Below are 17,096 nucleotides of genomic sequence, written 5' to 3'. Positions count from 1 at the left end.
AAGTGAAGAGGCAACTGACAGAATGGGAGAAAATATCTGTAAACTATGAAACTGACAAAGGATTAACACCCAGAATCTATAAAGACCTCGAGAAACTCAACAACTGGCCAGCGCCGCGGCTCACTAGGCTATTCCTCTGCCTGCGGTGCCGGCACCCTGGGTTCTAGTCCTAGTTGGGGTACCAGATTCTGTCCCGGTTGCTCCTCTTCCAGTCCAGCTCTCTGCTGTGGCCCGGGAGTGCAGTGGAGGATGGCCCAAGTGCTTGGGCCCTGCACCTGCATGGGAGACCAGGAGGAAGCACCTGGCTCCTGGCTTCGGATTGGTGCAGCATGCTGGCTGCAACGCGCTGGCCGTAGTGGCCACTTGGGGGATGAACTAACAGAAAAAGGAAGACCTTTCTTTCTGTCTCTCTCTCTCTCACTGTTTAACTCTGCCTGTCAAAAAAAAAAAAGAAAAAAAAGAAAAGAAGAAGAAGAAGAAGAAGAAGAAGAAGAAGAAGAAGAAGAAGAAGAAGAAGAAGAAGAAGAAGAAGAAGAAGGAGAAGAAGAAGAAGAAGAAGAAAGAAACTCAACAACCACCAACCACAAAACAAACTAGTCAAGACATGGACAAAGGACTTGAACAGACATTTTTCAAGAGAGGAAATTCAAATGGCCAACAAACACATGAAAAAACGCTCAGGATCACTAGCCATCAGGGAAATGCAAATCAAAACCACAATGAGGTTTCACCTCACCCCTTTTAGAATGGCTCTCATACAGAAATCAACAAATAACAAATGCTGATGAGGATGTGGGAAGAAGGGTACCCTAATCCACTGTTGGCGGGAATGTAAACTGGTACAGCCACTGTGGAAGACAGCATGGAGATACCTCAGAAATCTGAATAGAGACCTACCATACGACCCAGCCATCCCACTCCTGGGAATTTACCCAAAGGAAATGAAGTCAGCACATGAAAGAGTGATCTGCACCCCCTGTTCATCTCAGCTGACAATCGCTAAGATGTGGAATCAACCCTGATGGTCCCTCAGCTGAACACTGGATAAAGAAAGTATGGTATATACACACTATGGAATACTACACAGCAGTAAAAGAAATGAAATCCTTTCATTTGCAAGAAAATGGATGCAACTAGAAACCATTAAACTTAGTGAAATAAGCCAGTCACGAAAAGACAAATACCATATGGTCTCTCTGATCTGTGGTAACTAACAGAGTACCTAAAATGTAATCTGTAGGAGCAAAACTGACACTCTGAGATGCGATGATTTGTTTGTTTTTGTTTTGAATTAGAGGAAAGGTTTATTTTTGGGTGGGGGAATCCTGACAGGCCGGGGGAGAGGGCAAGAGGGTAAGAGAGAGGAGGAGAGGGTAAGAGAGAGATCAGGAGAGAGAGTGTGAGCGAGATGCGATGATTTTGAAAAGCTCTTGCCTTGACTGTCGAGGAACGATATTTTTTTGCTTGGTTGGTTGGTTTTGTTTTTTCTTCATACTAATTGGTGAACTCTCTACTTAATGTAGGGTTATTTTTATGAGTATAAAAATTAACTGAAAAATTGATCTGTGTAAAAAATAAGAATGGTAAAGGAAGAGGGAGAAGGAAGAAAGGTGGGAATATGGATGGGAGGGAGGTGAGGGGAGAAGTATCGTGTTGCCAAATCTGTATATTAAAGGCTTGAAATTGTATTCTTTAAACAAAATTTTAAAAATGTTAGTCCTCTTAGGTTGCTGACACTGTACATGAGGTATGAAAAAAATGGCCAGTTTTCTGTTCTTTTAAAAAAAAGTATAAGAAATTTCAAACAGAGTAGGGCGGAGAACAAAACTGAAGCACCCAGATTTAGCAAATATTAATTTTATTCTATTTGTTTCAGATTTTTTTTCTTTAGAAACAAAATGCTATAGACTCAACTGACACCCCTCACAACCCTCCCTAACCCTCTGCCCCCACCATCAGAGAAAACCCTAACCCGACGTCACTGTCCACCATGTCCTGCGTGCTTCTGTTCTTTAAAGTCACGTGTACCGTAAACAACTGATGATATTGTTTTAAACATGTCGGAATTCCCCTACAGCCCGTCACACGGCGGCGATGGCTCACGGCGGACACAGCTTGTTCTTCCCCTCTGCATTTCTCGAGTACCACGGTGGCTGAGCGTCTTTTCTTGAATTGTCTGCTTGCTGACCTTGGCCAATTTCTTTTTCCTATTGAGCTGTTTTCAATTCAAAATTCTTTTTAGAGTTTTTCTAATTCCACATAGAAAATCAGTAATATTTGAGAACTACTAAAGAATATATATAGCAAGCAGATGAAGTATAAGGGATAACAATAAAAGGAGCCTAGCCATCAGCCTGATAAAACACGGCAATGCCATGGACTCCCTCACCTGGCTACACCACAGACCACCCCACTCCTGCTGCCCTGGACACCACACCAGGCTGAATTCTGCACCAAACCCCACTGCCTCCTTTCCTCTGCTCATTACACAGGTTTGTGTAAGCTCCCATGTGGTTTAGGTTTTCATGCTTTGGAAAACATTACATAAATGCTATTGGATTGTATGTGTTCTTCTGCAACTTGGTCTTCTGTCAACACTGTGTTGGTGAGCGTGTCCCTCTTGGTGTTTATAGCTGTGTTCAGTCATTTCCGCTGCTGACTGTATGCCATTGTCCATCCCAACTCACTTATCCTTCTATTGCTGTTGGACTTGGGGCCTGTTCCTCCTACCGTGCAGTGGTCGTGAACATGTCCCTGAACACGTGGGCATGAACACGTCCCTGGACACGTGGACTGGAGTTTCTCAGGGGCATGAGAAGCACAGGAGCTGCTGGATGATGGGGGTGAGCATCTTCAACCACACCACATAATGCCAGGCTGTTTTCCAGGACCACTGCTTCAGCTGAACTCCCGAACGGCAAGTATGAGTTCTAGGGGTCTCCCTGGCACCAACACTTGACCTTGTCAAGTGCTGTGCATCTTTGCCAATCTAGTGGGTGTGCAACCATGTCTCATTGTGTGGTAATTTGCATTTCCCTGATTTTTTTTTTTTTTTTTTGGAAAGAAGAGAAACAGAGAAGGACATACACACAAACACCCCTCCATCTAGTGGTTCACTCCCCAGTTGCCACAGTAGCTGGGGCTAGGCAGGACCAAAGCTGAGAGCCAGGACTAAAATCTGTATTTCCCTCATGGGTGCAGGGACCCAAGTACTTGGGCCCTCACGTGCTGCCTCCCAGAGCGTACATGAGCAGGAAGCTGGAATCAGGAATGGAGCAGGGACTCAATCCCAAGCACTCTGATATATATGGGACGTGGTGGTCCCAAGAGGTGTCTCAACAGCTGTGCCAAATGCCTGCTCGTAATCTTTTAAAGATCACATGAATTGCAAATGTGTTCTACTAGTCTATGCATTTTAATTTTACTTATTTGAAAGGCAGAGAGAGGGAGAGGGTGAACAAGCGAGGGCGGGCGGGGGGGGAGGAGAGAGAGAGAGAGAGAGAGAGAGAGAATGAATCTTGTATTTTGTATTTGCTGGCCAGGGCTGGAGCCAGGAGCCAGCACCTCAGTTTGGTTCCTCCACATGGGTGGAAGGGATTCGGTTACTTCAGCCATTACTTGCAGCTTCCCAGCGTGTGCACTAGCAGAAGCTGGAACCAGAAGCAGAGCCAAGATTTGACCCCTGCAACTCTGATATGGGATGAAGCGTCCCAAGCAGCAACTTAGCCACTGTGTCAAATGCCCATCCCTGCCCTTTCATTTTCTTTTTTTTTTTTTTTTAAGATTTATTTATTGTACTTGAAAGGCAGAGTTAAAACAGAGAGAGAAGGAGAGGCAGAGAGAGAGAGAGAGAGAGAGAGGTCTTCCGTCCATTGGTTCACTCTTCAATTGGCTGCAATGGCCAGAGATAGGCCAATCCGAAGCCAGGAGCCAGGAGCTTCTTCCGGGTCTTCCACGTGGGTGCAGGGGCCCAAGGGCTTGGGCCATCTTCTACTGCTTTCCCAGGCCACAGCAGAGAGCTGGATCAGAAGTGGAGCAGCCGGGACTCAAACCAGCACCCATACGGGATGCCGGCACTGCAGGCGGTGGTTTTACCCACTATGCCACAGCACCGCCCCCTGTCCTTTCATTTTCAAATCCACTTCACTGAATTATATTTACACAGAATAGACATAGTTAATTTTAAACCTATATTTTGACAGTTTTTGGCAAATGTGCACAGATATGCAACCACTACAATTACTGCATAAAACATTTCCCTCTTCCAAAATGTCCCTTGATTTGTAGTCAATTTCAAAATTTTTTGAAATACATGCATAGTTTTTTTCATAATATGCATTTCATTAACTCTTTGAAGAGTTCATGTACACACAGATTTCAAAAATTGTTTGCACCAACATAAGCTTATCTTTTAATTCTATTTTCCTGAACTTTTAAAGTACCCTCTCAGGCAACTGCTGAGCTGTCTTCTAAGATGGTTGTCCTATTTTGCATTCCCACCAGAAGTGTAAGAGAAATTTTTGTGATTCTTGTCTTTTTCATACAAAACTTTAAAATTTTAACATAACCAGATGTGACAGGTCTTCCACAAGTTAAAGGAAAAGGCGTGCTATGTAAAACTCATGCAAGGGTTCTAACTTGTTTTTGCCCCAAGATAAAATTTCTCTAAATTTATTTATTTATTTGACAGGCAGAGAGAGACAGGTAGACATCTTTCACCTGCTGGTTCATTCTCCAAATGCCCACAACAGCTGGGACTGGGCCAGGCTGAAACCAGGAGCCAGAACTCCATCCAGGTTTCCCATGTGGGTGGCAGGGGACCAACTATCTGAGCCATCACTTGCTACCTCCAAGGGTGCACATTAGCAGGAAGCTGGAATTGGGAGAACCAGGACTTGAACCTGGGTACTCCATATGAAATGTGGGCATTCCGAGTGGCCTGCACCTAAACTTACCTTTTAATTCCATTTTTCCATGAGCTTTTAGAAGTGCTCTTGTAAAGCCATTTTTTTCCTTTATGGTTGGTGCTTTGGGGGTTTATTACATTTTCCATCACTTGATTCTTCATGTTGTGATTCTCCGATTAAGTTCTCCTGAGAGAATTCTTTGACTTTCTTTGTCTTCAGGAAGGTCTTCTACGACATTTCCATGTAGCAATTCATAGGCTACATACCACGTCAAGTTTTCCATGCCACACAATGCAGCATTTTTCCTCTTTACAGATAATGTGCCATGGGATCAAGGGTAAGAGCTCAAAGTACCCAAGCAAGGAAATTGTCTCTCTTATCACTGAGGTGTTCTAAACAATTACTGTCTCCCCCATTCAGTTCAGAATGGAGTTTTGGAACACGATCGGCACACACTGCCAAGGGTCACAGAGCAAATGTTTTTAGGGCGCAGAGTCTGTCACAACTGGCAATGCACTGCCATGGCTGACATTGTGTGAATGAATGAATGAGTGTGCTGGGTTCCAACACAACATTTTTTTTACAAAGATTTATTTATTTGAAGGGCAGAGCTAGAGAGACATAGGGAGAGAGAGAAGAGGGATTATCTCCCACTTGCTGGTTCATCCCCAAATGCCCACATCAGCTGGGGCTGGGCCAGGCCAAAGCTGGGAGCCAGGTCTTCTATATGAATGGCAGGGGCCTGAGGACTTGGGCCATCCTCCGCTGCTCTCCCAGGCACATCAGCAGGGAGCTGGATTGGCACTGAACAGCTGGGACACAAACTGGCACACTGACATGGGACGCCAGCGTTGCAAGTGGTGGCTTACCCCGCGGCATCATGCTGGGCCCTCCAATGCAACTTTTTTATGGACACTAAAATGTGAATTTCATGTAATGTCTATGTGTCACAAAATAGTACTCTTCTTCCATTTCCCACCCACTTCAAAATACAGAAACCATACTTAGCTTGTGGGTCATAAAAAAAAAAAAAAAAAAAAAGAAGAAGAAGAAGAAGAAGAAGAAGAAGAAGAAGAAAGGCAGAGGGTTGGCTTGGCCAGTACACTGTGGTTTGCTGGTTTGCTGATCCCTGATTTAGACACAATCTCCTGGGTGTGAACGTTTAGCCCAGCAGTTATGATGCCCTCATCCCAGACTGAAGTGCCTGGGCCTGGCTCCGACAGAGGCTAAGAGCTCAAGGTACCTGACTGCAGCTTCCTGCCGCCGCAGACCCCAGGAGACAGGGAGGATGGCTGCAGGAGTTGGGTTCCCGCCATCCATGTGGGAGACCTGGATTATATTTGCCAGCTGTTGGTGTGGCCTGTCCCAGCCCCGGCCATTGCAGGCATTTGGCGAGTGAACCAATGGGGCAAAAAATTTCTCTCTAACTCTACACCTTGCAAAAGTAAAATAAAAATACAGTCTTGCTGGCTTCTCTGTAAGGAAACTGAGTAAGATCATTCTCCCCATCTTGCCCGGTAGGGCATTAGACTCTGCAGGGACTTTAAGCCTTGATCCAGTGTCACTGTCCCTTCCTCCTCCTTGCCTGCCTTGTGCAGAGGCAGCGGCTGTGGGGTCGGCAGCGGCTTGTGAGTGATGATGCCAGGCTGGCAGTCAGATCGCTTCATTTTTTTTTTTTTTTTTTTTTTGACAGGCAGAGTGGACAGTGAGAGAGAGAGACAGAGAGAAAGGTCTTCCTTTTGCCGTTGGTTCACCCTCCAATGGCCGCCGCGGCCGGCGCGCTGCGGCCGGCGCACCGCGCTGATCCGATGGCAGGAGCCAGGAGCCAGGTGCTTTTCCTGGTCTCCCATGGGGTGCAGGGCCCAAGCACCTGGGCCATCCTCCACTGCACTCCCTGGCCACAGCAGAGAGCTGGCCTGGAAGAGGGGCAACCGGGACAGAATCCGGCGCCCCGACCGGGACTAGAACCCGGTGTGCCGGCGCCGCTAGGCGGAGGATTAGCCTTGTGAGCCGCGGCGCCGGCCCAGATCGCTTCATTTAATTCCCACTCACCTCCCTCTACTCAGCTCCAGAAACCAGACCTAAGGGCTACTTCCACAGCCACATTCTCATCAGTGGTTAACTGCTAAAGGAATTTATTTTAGTAAACTTCTTAAAATTGAGGACTCATGAAACTCAAGTCTTGATATTTTATTTATATCATTAAAATGTACATGATGTAACAGTGGAAAATTAGATTGTAAATTTGAGAGACATTTTGATTGGTGAGGTGACATATTTGAGGAAAAATTATACACAGAATTAAAACTTGTCAAATACTAAAATGCCTTTAAGGCAACCCCATTCCAAAATGCCTAGGGAAGACCTCTATGACAAACTTTATTACCGAATTTTGAGGAATGGTGGGGCACAGGTGTTGGGTCTGGTTAGGTGCTGCTTAGATGCCCACACTCCATGTCAGGGTGCCTGGAATCAAGTCTTAGCTCTGCTTTCGAGTCCAGGTTCCTGCTGCCCACCTTGAGAGGCAGCAGGTATTGGAGTCCCTGCCACCCACCTGGGAGGCCAAAATTGAGTTCCTCGCTCTGGGCTCCCGGCTGCCACCTGGCCCAACCTCCGTGGTTACAGGCATTTGGCAAGTGAGCCAGTGGAGGGGAGATTTATGTCTCTCAATTAAACAAAATGAATAATTTCAAGAGGAACTGCAGCTCATTTTTAAGAATCACCTCTGCAGATTAAAGTGAGGCCAAGCAGGCCGGCTGGGATTGAGGGACTCTGGGTGAGTGGTTGGCATTGTCACTGCAGTGAACACTTGGGCAGTGACACTTGGCATTGCTCTAGAATCCAAGCTCTACAAGAGCAGAATCCTTATCCGTCTTGTGACCTTGTCCTTTCTTACACAAGAGCCTAAGGCATATTGGTGCTCAGTAAATGATAGTCGAGTAATCAAAAGCAGTTGGCAAAGGGTGATTCCTGGGTGATTCCTGAATTTTTAGGGTATGTATTTGAGATACATTGGGGCCATTCTTTGAAAAAACCTTAAAGGATTTTTCCTTTAAGTGGAAGTGGAATGACTTGCTGCGCTGATCTGAAGCCAGGAGCCAGGTGCTTCTCCTGGTCTCCTATGCAGGTGCAGAGGCCCAAGCACTTGGGCCATCTTCCACTGCCCTCCTGGGCCACAGCAGAGAGCTGGACTGGAAGAGGGGCAACCGGGACAGAATCCAGCACCCCGACCAGGATGAGAACCTGGTGTGCCGGCGCCGCAGGCGGAGGATTAGCCTAGTGAGCCGCGGCGCCGGCCAAGAAGACTACTCTCATCTGTCACTTGGGTTTGGAGTTCCCGCCTTCTGGATGTAACACAGGATTGAACCCACTGTCTTCTAAACGGTGAAACAACTGAAAATTCAACGAAGGCTGCCCATGTCTATGAATGAGTCACAGGTGTTTAAAATTCAGACATTTACAAAAAGTCCTCGGAAATTCCTAGAATAATTTATTACTTACCCATCACAAGTTTTGGGGAAGTTCTAATTCCCGCAAACCCTCATCCCGACAACCCTCCATCTTCTCGGCTATTCCCGTTTTAGTCAGCAGTTCGGCAGAAGCGGAGTGACTTGCTGCCAGGGTCACGTGGAGAATATAACTCTAAAACAATTCACTATTTCAAGCTGCTCTCTGCTACTCTTCCACTGAAATTGAGGGAGGTGGGAAGAGAAGGCTGACCTGTTTCCTTGGTGACCAATTTTATTTGCTGCTCTCTGCTACCCCCTGTTGGTATAAGATGGGAAGAGCAGGTCTCATTCCCGGAACATCTGAACGAATGACAACTCCAGAGGAGGCTCCAGAGGAGGTTTTAACAAACCTCCAGGTGACTCTGCTGCAACTCCCAGTTGCTTTTCTGCTTTAGCTACTGCTGTTCTGGGCTCCTGGTGATCACACAAATGAGAAACGCTCTCCCCACTGCTTCTGACCTGCTTCTGACTTGAAGTGTGCGCCATAAAGCCTTATACAAAGTGCCTTTCTCTGCATCCATTTCTGCACATGGACTTGCAGCACCTCATGCAGGGACTACACAACCACTTCACGGATGAGGAGAATGTGAAAAGAAAGGCTCAAGAAAGGACAGGGGCTGCTGCTGTGGCGTAGCAGGTAAAGTCGCCGCCTGCAGTGCCGGCATCCCATATGGGCACTGGTTCGAATCCCGGCTGCTCCACTTCTGATCCAGTTCTCTGCTATGGTCTGGGAAAGGAGTAGAAGATGGCCCAAGTCCTTGGGCCTCTGCACCCATGTGGGAGATGCAGAAGAAGCTCCTGGCTCCTGGCTTTGGATCAGCCTAGCTCTGACTCTTGTGGCCCTCCGTGGAGTGAACCAGTGGATGGAAGACCTCTCTTGCCTCTGCCTCTCTGTAACTCTGCCTTTCAAATACATAAATAAATCTTTAAAAAAAAGTATACATTAAAATTTTAATTGAATTTTCACATGCTATACATAATTTAAAATAGAAAATCTTCATGAGATTATCAAAGCTCTATGGGGTGGCCTTCAACCTGTGTACACTGGTCAAAAATCATAAAGTATAAGCTGGAAAAATAAATACAATATCAGCGTCTAGTCTTTCACCACACTTTATTTTTTAGAAAGGAGAGAAAAAGAGCATCATGATGTATGATATACGGCAGACGGGGTTCACCACAAATGGAGGTACAGTCCTTCCTGATCAAGTTTCCGTATCATTTGAGAAACTGGGAGGAAAATCAAGGTCTTCCTACTTTGGAAAAATCATAGTATGTGAACTCAAATACAGGCACTAGAATGTACAGAAATTCAGGTTTATACACAGAGTGTCAACTCTGAGGGCAGGTGTCCCCAGGCCTGGTATACAGAAAGCACTACACAGGTGTCCCTGGTTAACAAAATGAATGAGCATCATTCCTTCACTCAGCCGGGCAGGGCAGGCTGTCACGCAAACACAGGGCTCCCATCTAGTAATAAGACCGGCCTTTTTACCTGAGCGCGGCCAGTGCCTACATCGTGCTGAAGGCCTGGGCCCGCGCCGCTCTGTCAGGAGCTCACGCGTGTCCCCTGCAACAGGAGCAGACCTCCAGGCCAGGACTCCGCTGGCTTTGTGCCCGTGGTCGTACGGAAAGCCGGACGGTGTCCAGCCCGTCCTTCCAGCTCCCTGGGTCAGACTCCAGCGAGGGACGCTCTTGGGACCGCGTGTGGCTACCCCACTCGCTACCTAAGACCTTGTGAGGGAGACACAACCAGGACAGAAGTACGGCTGAGCTGTGCCCTGAGACGCGCCCCAGGCTGCAGGCAGTGGCACTGCGCTTCTCTCGCTCGCTCGCTCGTCACTTACCCCTGAGGACAAAATCAGCCTGCCCACACCGCGAGAATGTTTTACAAGACTCTTCCGGGAGAGAGAAAAACGAACAAGGGAACAGCCACCCAGTCCTGCACAGCTCGCCTGGGCGGCACTGCAGGTGGGGCGGAGGGTGAGAGGGAGGTGCGGGTCTAGAGACTCCCCGGCTGGTCCTTGAGCAGCGGATGCTTCTCCTGGCGTCCGGGGAGGAACGCGGCCCTGGCGTGGCCCTGGCCGACATTCAGGCCTCCACCGCCGGCCGTGCTCCCAGCGCTGTTCTCTATCCGTTTGTATTCCTTGTGTTTTCTGAAAACAACGCGTTAGGTGGTTATTTAAACAAACAAACAAAAACTCTTCAGCTATTTCTGCAATGCCTTGCAAGGCAGGTGCAAATGGGTCATCCCATCTAACCCTAATCTGTGGCTTGCAGGACATGGGTATGCGATGAACACACACGTATTTTTTTTTCCCTTCTCCATGCTTACTTCCGTTTGCGATCACGTGGGCACAATTTTGTCAGGTTACTGACATCTGGCAGTATTTTGAGGATTAAAATAAAATATGATAAAATAAAGCTACAGCAAGATTCATCACTCAAGGGAAGATCTTCCCCCCCACACACAATGTTTAAAGGCAAAACAATAACAACAACAATAATAATAAGGAAAATGGCTCATTCGCGCGCAGAGAAGCGATTCCCCCCCACCACAACCGCTGCGGTGGGCAGCGAACCCAGAACTTACCTGTACACGTAGAGGGCGAGCATGGTGACCCCCAGGGCCAGGCAGCCGGCGGCAATCAGGACAGCGTCCCCCGCTCCCAGGGCCGTCACTGGGGCTAAACACACAGGGTGGAGCCTGTCAGCTCTGCCATTGTGGCGGAGAGACAGATTTTCCATCCACTGCTCCACTCCCCAAATACTCGCAGCAGGTGGGCCTGGGCCCAGCCAAAGCCAGGAATCAGGAACTGCACCTGGGTCTCCCCCGGGAGAGGCAGGGGCTCAAGGCCCCGGGTCATCGTCTGAGGCCCTTGCAGGTGCATTAGCCAGAGGCTGGGTCAGAAGCACAGGGTAGTGGGACTGGAACCAGGCACCCAGATGTGGGATGTGGGAGTCCCCAAGGTGGCGCGTGCCTCCCTTTCTTTGGTCTTTGAAAACAACTCCAGTCACACCTAGAGCGATTGTTCACTTTGTGAAGAATTAAAGGAAAGCAACATCTCAAAGTCACACGAGATCCGCAGCTGGCCAGCACTGAGGAGGCCTGCTAGAAAACGAGTTATGATTCTGTACGTAATTCCTAGAAGCTCCCAGAGCTGTGGCAGCAGCAGAGCAGGGGTCCCGGCAGTTCTGGGCATGACGCTTGGGAAGTCCACCGTAGCTCAGGTGCAGGGGCTCCGGCTGTTCCCCACCAGGAGCAGGATTCCCTTACGTCCTTGCTGTCTGTTTTTAAATCTGCACCCCAGACCTCATCCACAATAAGCTCTCACACAAATAACCGCATGGGTGTGCATGATTACTTAAGCTTTTCTTCCACTGGGGTTAAAGGCTGCCCTTTATATGATTAATGGGTAAAGAAATGTTTAAGTGCAGTTTTCTTTATAAGATAGGCTCCAAGTCCAAAGGAATTATAAATGAATTAGTCATTAGGTTGTATCTAATAATACTCAGTTTAAGGAGCAAAATATGTATTGTGATGTGTGTACAAGTTCATCTTTCTCCTCTATTCCACCGTGGAGCCCTTCTTCTAAGATGCAAAGAAGTATCTTACAACAAAGTCAGTTATAGCTGAATTCAGTTAGGGTTGCTGGGTAGAGTCCTAAATTGGGGTTTAGGGAAATAGGATGCCCCCAGGACATGCACATTTCTAAAGGAAATTCCTTAGTTACCTTGTTAACATTTTACCTCTCCAAAGGAAATTCCTTAGTTACCTTGTTAACATTTTACCTCTCCAAGCAATAGGAGGGCAGAGCCTTTTTTTTTTTTTTTTTTTTTTTTTTTTTTTTTTTTTTTTTTTTGAGTGACAATCTGAATAGGGAGGTTGCGGGGTGGGGACGGGGTGGGCAGGTTGTGACCATGCTCGGGACGCCCACATCCCACAAGCGGTGCTGGTTCCAGCCCCGGCTACTCTGCTCCTGATCCAGCAGATGAGGACTCCTGGACCCCCACCACCAACACGGGAGACCCGGATGGAGCTCCTGGCTCCTGCCTTCAGCCTGGCCCAGCCCTAGCTGCTGTGGCCAGTGGGGGCTGAACCTGCAGATAGAAGATCTCTGTGGCTGTCACTCCTTCAAATAAATATAAATAAATCTTCTTTACAAATCAGGGCGGAGTGTGATGGTTGGTAAAATTCAGGAAGGGAAAGAGGACACCCAGCCATTGCAGGCAGCCAGGAGCCCGCGGCTTTCCCGTTTCTGGCCTCACATCTCTGTCCAGGTGGACTCCCCCGAGCACCTACCCACCTCTCCCGTGTTGCTGTGCCGCTGGAGAACACGGGTATTTTTCGGGGTTGGGTTTTACATTTTCTCCTTGAAGTACAAGCCCCTTGGAGCGTGCAGCGCACACGTCCCACGGTTGCTGGCCCGTGATCACAGCAGCCCTTTCTCATCAAACGGCTTTTCTGCGGCCGCGGCCCGAGGCTCTCCCTCATCACTTCCCTAAGTAGATTTGCTGCTGGATTTTAGCGCCAGTTCTCGAATCCTTCTTAGCAAGGGTTCGATGCATTTTGCGCTGAAATAAAATTACATGTGGAGTCCCGGACAGCTTTGGCATTGACACACACACACTTTACCTGCAACAGGCCATGCCCGTATGACCATAAGAAGCCTCACCTCTACCAGGGACAGAGATCAAGGTGCTGGTGAGGGCCAGACTGGTGTCGTCACCCAGAGTGAGGTTGACACAGTACGTCCCCGGCCCGCGGAAGGCTCTCCTCACGGTCAGCAGGCAGCTCTCAGTCTCGTCCAGGGGGTCGCAGTGTGAGTTCCACACCATCTGGCAGGTGGGGTCGGAGATGACGGTGCAGACCTCCCTGGGGACCCTGCGGTGGGGGAGGGACAGGCACGTGCATGCCAGTGAGGAGCAGGGGAGAGGAATGTGATATTAGCATTTTCTTAAAAATAACAATCTCTTTAATTTGAGAGGAAGAGAGGAGAGAGCATACACGAGAGAGAGAGAGAGAGAGAGAGAGAGAGAGAGAGAGAGAATAGAGAATTTGCCGGAGGTGCGGCTCACTAGGCTAATCCTCCGCCTTGCGGCACCGGCACCCTGGGTTCTAGTCCCGGTCGGGGCGCCGGATTCTGTCCCGGTTGCCCCTCTTCCAGGCCAGCTCTCTGCTGTGGCCTGGGAGTGCAGTGGAGGATGGCCCAGGTCCTTGGGCCCTGTACCCGCATGGGAGACCAGGAGGAAGCACCTGGCTCCTGGCTTTGGATCAGTGCAGCATGCCGGCTGTAGTGGCCATTTGGGGGGTGAACCAACTGAAGGAAGACCTTTCTCTCTGTCTCTCTCTCTAACTCTGCCTGTCAAAAAAAAAAAAAAAAAAAAAAGAGAGAGAGAGAATGGGTGCATCCACCCAATGCCCACAACAGCCAGGGCTGAAGCCAGGAACTGGGACCTGAATCCAAGTCTCCCATGTGGGTGGCAGGAACCCCATTACTTGAGCCATCACTGCTGTCTCCTGGGGCCTGCACTGGCTGGAAGCTGGAGTCGGGAGCTGGAGCCGGCACCAAGCCTCGTACTCCGATGTGGGAGGTGGGCACCTTAACTGCCAGGCCGAATGCTCGCCCTTGAAGCCAGTGTCACACAAGGAAAATCACTGCTTTTCTACAGAATCAAATGTTGCCCCCTCGTGACTCAAACCACAAGGCACTGAGTTGCCATCTAACCGGCGTTCAAGCAGCCCAGGTGACGAGCTGCTGTTTGCCTGTGACCCGGGGAGTACAGGAGGAAGAGGGATCTCCCCCAGCACACAGGGCTGCTGGGCTCTGAGGCCCAGCTCGTTCCCTGCACACCGGACTCTCCGGAACGCGCAGACGCAGATGGCTGAGATGCAGGGACTACAGTACTACAAATGCCACGTAAACTGTGCGTCTCTATAAATGTCATATAAATCCCAGAGTCGGCCCACGTCCAGGAGAAGCATGGCAATGGTGCCAGCTGGGAAAGCTGTGTCTGAGGATTTGCTGCGTGCCACTCGCAAGGTTTTGGTTCTAGGACCATCCCATTGATACAGAAGGTAATATCATCCCTGTTCAACAGGTGGCAACCATCTGGGGGAGGGAAAACAACCAGTCCCGGGGCCATACCAGCAGCCGGGGGTGGAGCTGGGGCTGGAACAAGATGGCAGACTTGTGTCTCCTTGGAACCTCTGGGCCACTCCACACGGCCTCAGCCACTGTTTAAGCCCCTGGCAGCACTCCTGGCCAAACAGCCCCAGCTCCAGGGCTGGGCCTGAGGAAGGGTGTGACACGGGGGACACTTCTACCGCACAGTGTCTGTGCAGCGTCACTCCTCCGGGCGGGTTGGATTCTGTTCTCGCCACTCTCCTTCTGCCCCTCCGCACAGGCCAGGAGAAGCTTAGCTCTTCCTTCTGACCAAACAAGGTCGCCTTTTCACATGTGCCCTTCCTCTAGTTTCATGTATGTATTCATTCACAAAGACTTCAAAGGTTCATGTGCAAATGGAATTAAGGAGCTGGCACTGTGGCATAGCTGATGAAGCGGCCGCCTGCAGCACTGGCATCCCATATGAGGGCTGGTTCCTGTCCCAGCTGCTCCACTTCGGATCCAGCTCCCTGCTAATGTGCCTGGGAAAGCAGTGGAAGATGGCTCAAGTCCTTAGGCCCCTGCACTCACGTGGGAGACCTGGAAGAAGCTCCTGGCTCCTGGCTTTTTGGCCTGGCCCAGCCTTGGCCATTGTGGCCCTTTGGGGAGTGAACCAGCGGATGGAAGACATCTCTCTCTCTCTCTGCCTCTCCCTCTCTGTAACTCTTTCAAATAAATAAATCTTTAAAAAATAATAGTGTGGGGAGCAACTGGGAGCAACTCGGACTAGACTAAGTTACTGGAATTAAGACTTATTCTATGCATCTGCTCTCCCACAATATGGCGCTGAGAAGGGAGAAACAGCTTCTATACAGCTGCCTATACAGTTGGGATTGGTGGAAGAGGACTATAAAGGAGGAGAGAGACAACATGCACCAGGAACATCTAAGGGGAACACCTGAGGAACACCTGTGCAGCCCCCGAGAGAGCCGGCCGGCGGTGTGCCGCTCCCCTGCGGAAGTGGGGAAAAGTGGCAGGGGGAACCGCCCTTCCACAGAGGTGGAAGGGACGGCAGCCAACCCGGGAAGAACCAGCAGCAAACCCGGGGAGGGCCGAGCAGACAAAAGAACAGCGCAGGGTCCTGTGTCGTTCCTCCATGAAGAGGGGGAGCGACAAATAGTAATAATTGGAATTAAAAGATGAGTCTGTTTCAGGGCAAAAAATTCTGCAGTCCATGCACACAAAGGAGTGTTCAGGGAATTGATGGAAAAACATGTGTAAAGAAAAAACTATATATAACTTTCAAAATTCTTGTAACAAATAAAATTACCTTTTAATTCCATTTCCAGGAACTTTTTAAAAGTCCATAGGTAGACATATATTTTATGAATTTACATACATGAATAATTGATGTTAATGTATATTTAATTAATTGGATTAAATAGTTAACCTATATTTAAGTAAATAATTGGTATGTATCCATATGTTCTTTTATTTTTATTCAGTTTATTACATGCAGTGGTGACCAAATCATAACAAATCGTGTAGTGCATTAGAAAGACCTTCATAAGTCATAGAGAGGGACGATTATCAGGCATTGCTATGAGAACTTCCTGTCCACCAGGAGCCTCGGGGAGACTGAGTCAGCCTGGCCTGTCCCCTGGCCTGGGAGCCTCGCTCCGCAGGGTGCCAACAGTCTCTCCACGGGCAAGTTCTGCCATCAGCGAGCACCTCTGTTCCCGCAGCTGGGAACCGGGGAGACCCTGGAGACCTAGCCTGCAGATCTAAGGGAAGAGTCGTCATTTCCACCAGCCATCACACGCATGCAACTTCATCCACAGCTGAAAGTCACGGCCGTTTCCCAACTCCAGCAACACAAGCGCACGCTGTGCCCCCCACCCCCCAGGACCTCTGTCTGTCCGTCCGTCTGTCCTCGTCCAGGGTTCCTGGAGAACAGGAACTGGAATCAACTGAGGCGTGGCTGTACTCACGTTCCTTGGCAGGTCACGACCAAGTCCATCAGGGAGTCGCCAGGCTGCGGCTGGGCAATCGGGACTTCTGCAATCTGGATGATGTTAACCACCAGGATTCCCTCTTACAGAACAAGGCCGGAGAAAAAAACACATCAAGATACAAGTGCAATCAAAGAGCACAAGGCCACTCCACTAGGGAATGAACGTTTGTGTCCCCCTAAAATCTGACATTGAAATCTGAACCCCCTGGGGAGATGGTGTTGGGGGCTGGGTCTGTGCTAGGTGCTAGGATTGGTGTCCTTATAAGAGAGACCCCAGGGAGTGTCCTTGCCTCTCCGGAGAGGTCTCTCTGGGAGGACAGGGCGAGATGGCTGTGGCTGTCCGTGGCCTCACACTGCGTCCACCAGTGCCTTGATTTGGCACTGCTCAGTCTCCAGAGGGGAGAGAAACACCCTCGTGCTGTTTATGAGCCTCGCAGTCTATAGAGTTCTGAATGGACTCAGACACTCTCCCTCCCCAACCAGAGGCCAAAACAAAGTCCTCCTTCGGGCCGTACAGATATGCACTGGCCCCAGCAGTCTATCCGCACAGCTTTGGAGG

The 17,096-nt window shown here is 49.2% G+C and overlaps 1 protein-coding gene across 2 annotated transcripts in view; it reads right to left on the bottom strand.

The window, feature by feature from the left end:
- Positions 1–9,511: 9,511 nt before the first annotated feature.
- Positions 9,512–17,096, bottom strand: part of GPNMB (glycoprotein nmb) — a 31,391-nt gene continuing 23,806 nt past the window's right edge. For both annotated transcript variants that reach the window (XM_070059398.2, XM_089315374.1), the window contains 4 exons: positions 16,515–16,617; positions 13,093–13,301; positions 11,010–11,103; positions 9,512–10,572 (listed from right to left, as the gene is read on the bottom strand). In XM_070059398.2, coding sequence (XP_069915499.2) covers positions 10,419–10,572; positions 11,010–11,103; positions 13,093–13,301; positions 16,515–16,617 — 560 coding nt within the window. In that variant the 3' untranslated portion in view covers positions 9,512–10,418. The remainder of the gene's footprint in view (positions 10,573–11,009; positions 11,104–13,092; positions 13,302–16,514; positions 16,618–17,096) is intronic.

The sequence above is a fragment of the Oryctolagus cuniculus genome, chromosome 16 (genome assembly GCF_051225735.1).
Source record: "Oryctolagus cuniculus isolate XC-2025 breed Fujian yellow rabbit chromosome 16, ASM5122573v1, whole genome shotgun sequence".
NCBI classification, from domain to species: domain Eukaryota; kingdom Metazoa; phylum Chordata; class Mammalia; order Lagomorpha; family Leporidae; genus Oryctolagus; species Oryctolagus cuniculus.
This window is presented reverse-complemented; position numbering and strand designations above follow the sequence as displayed.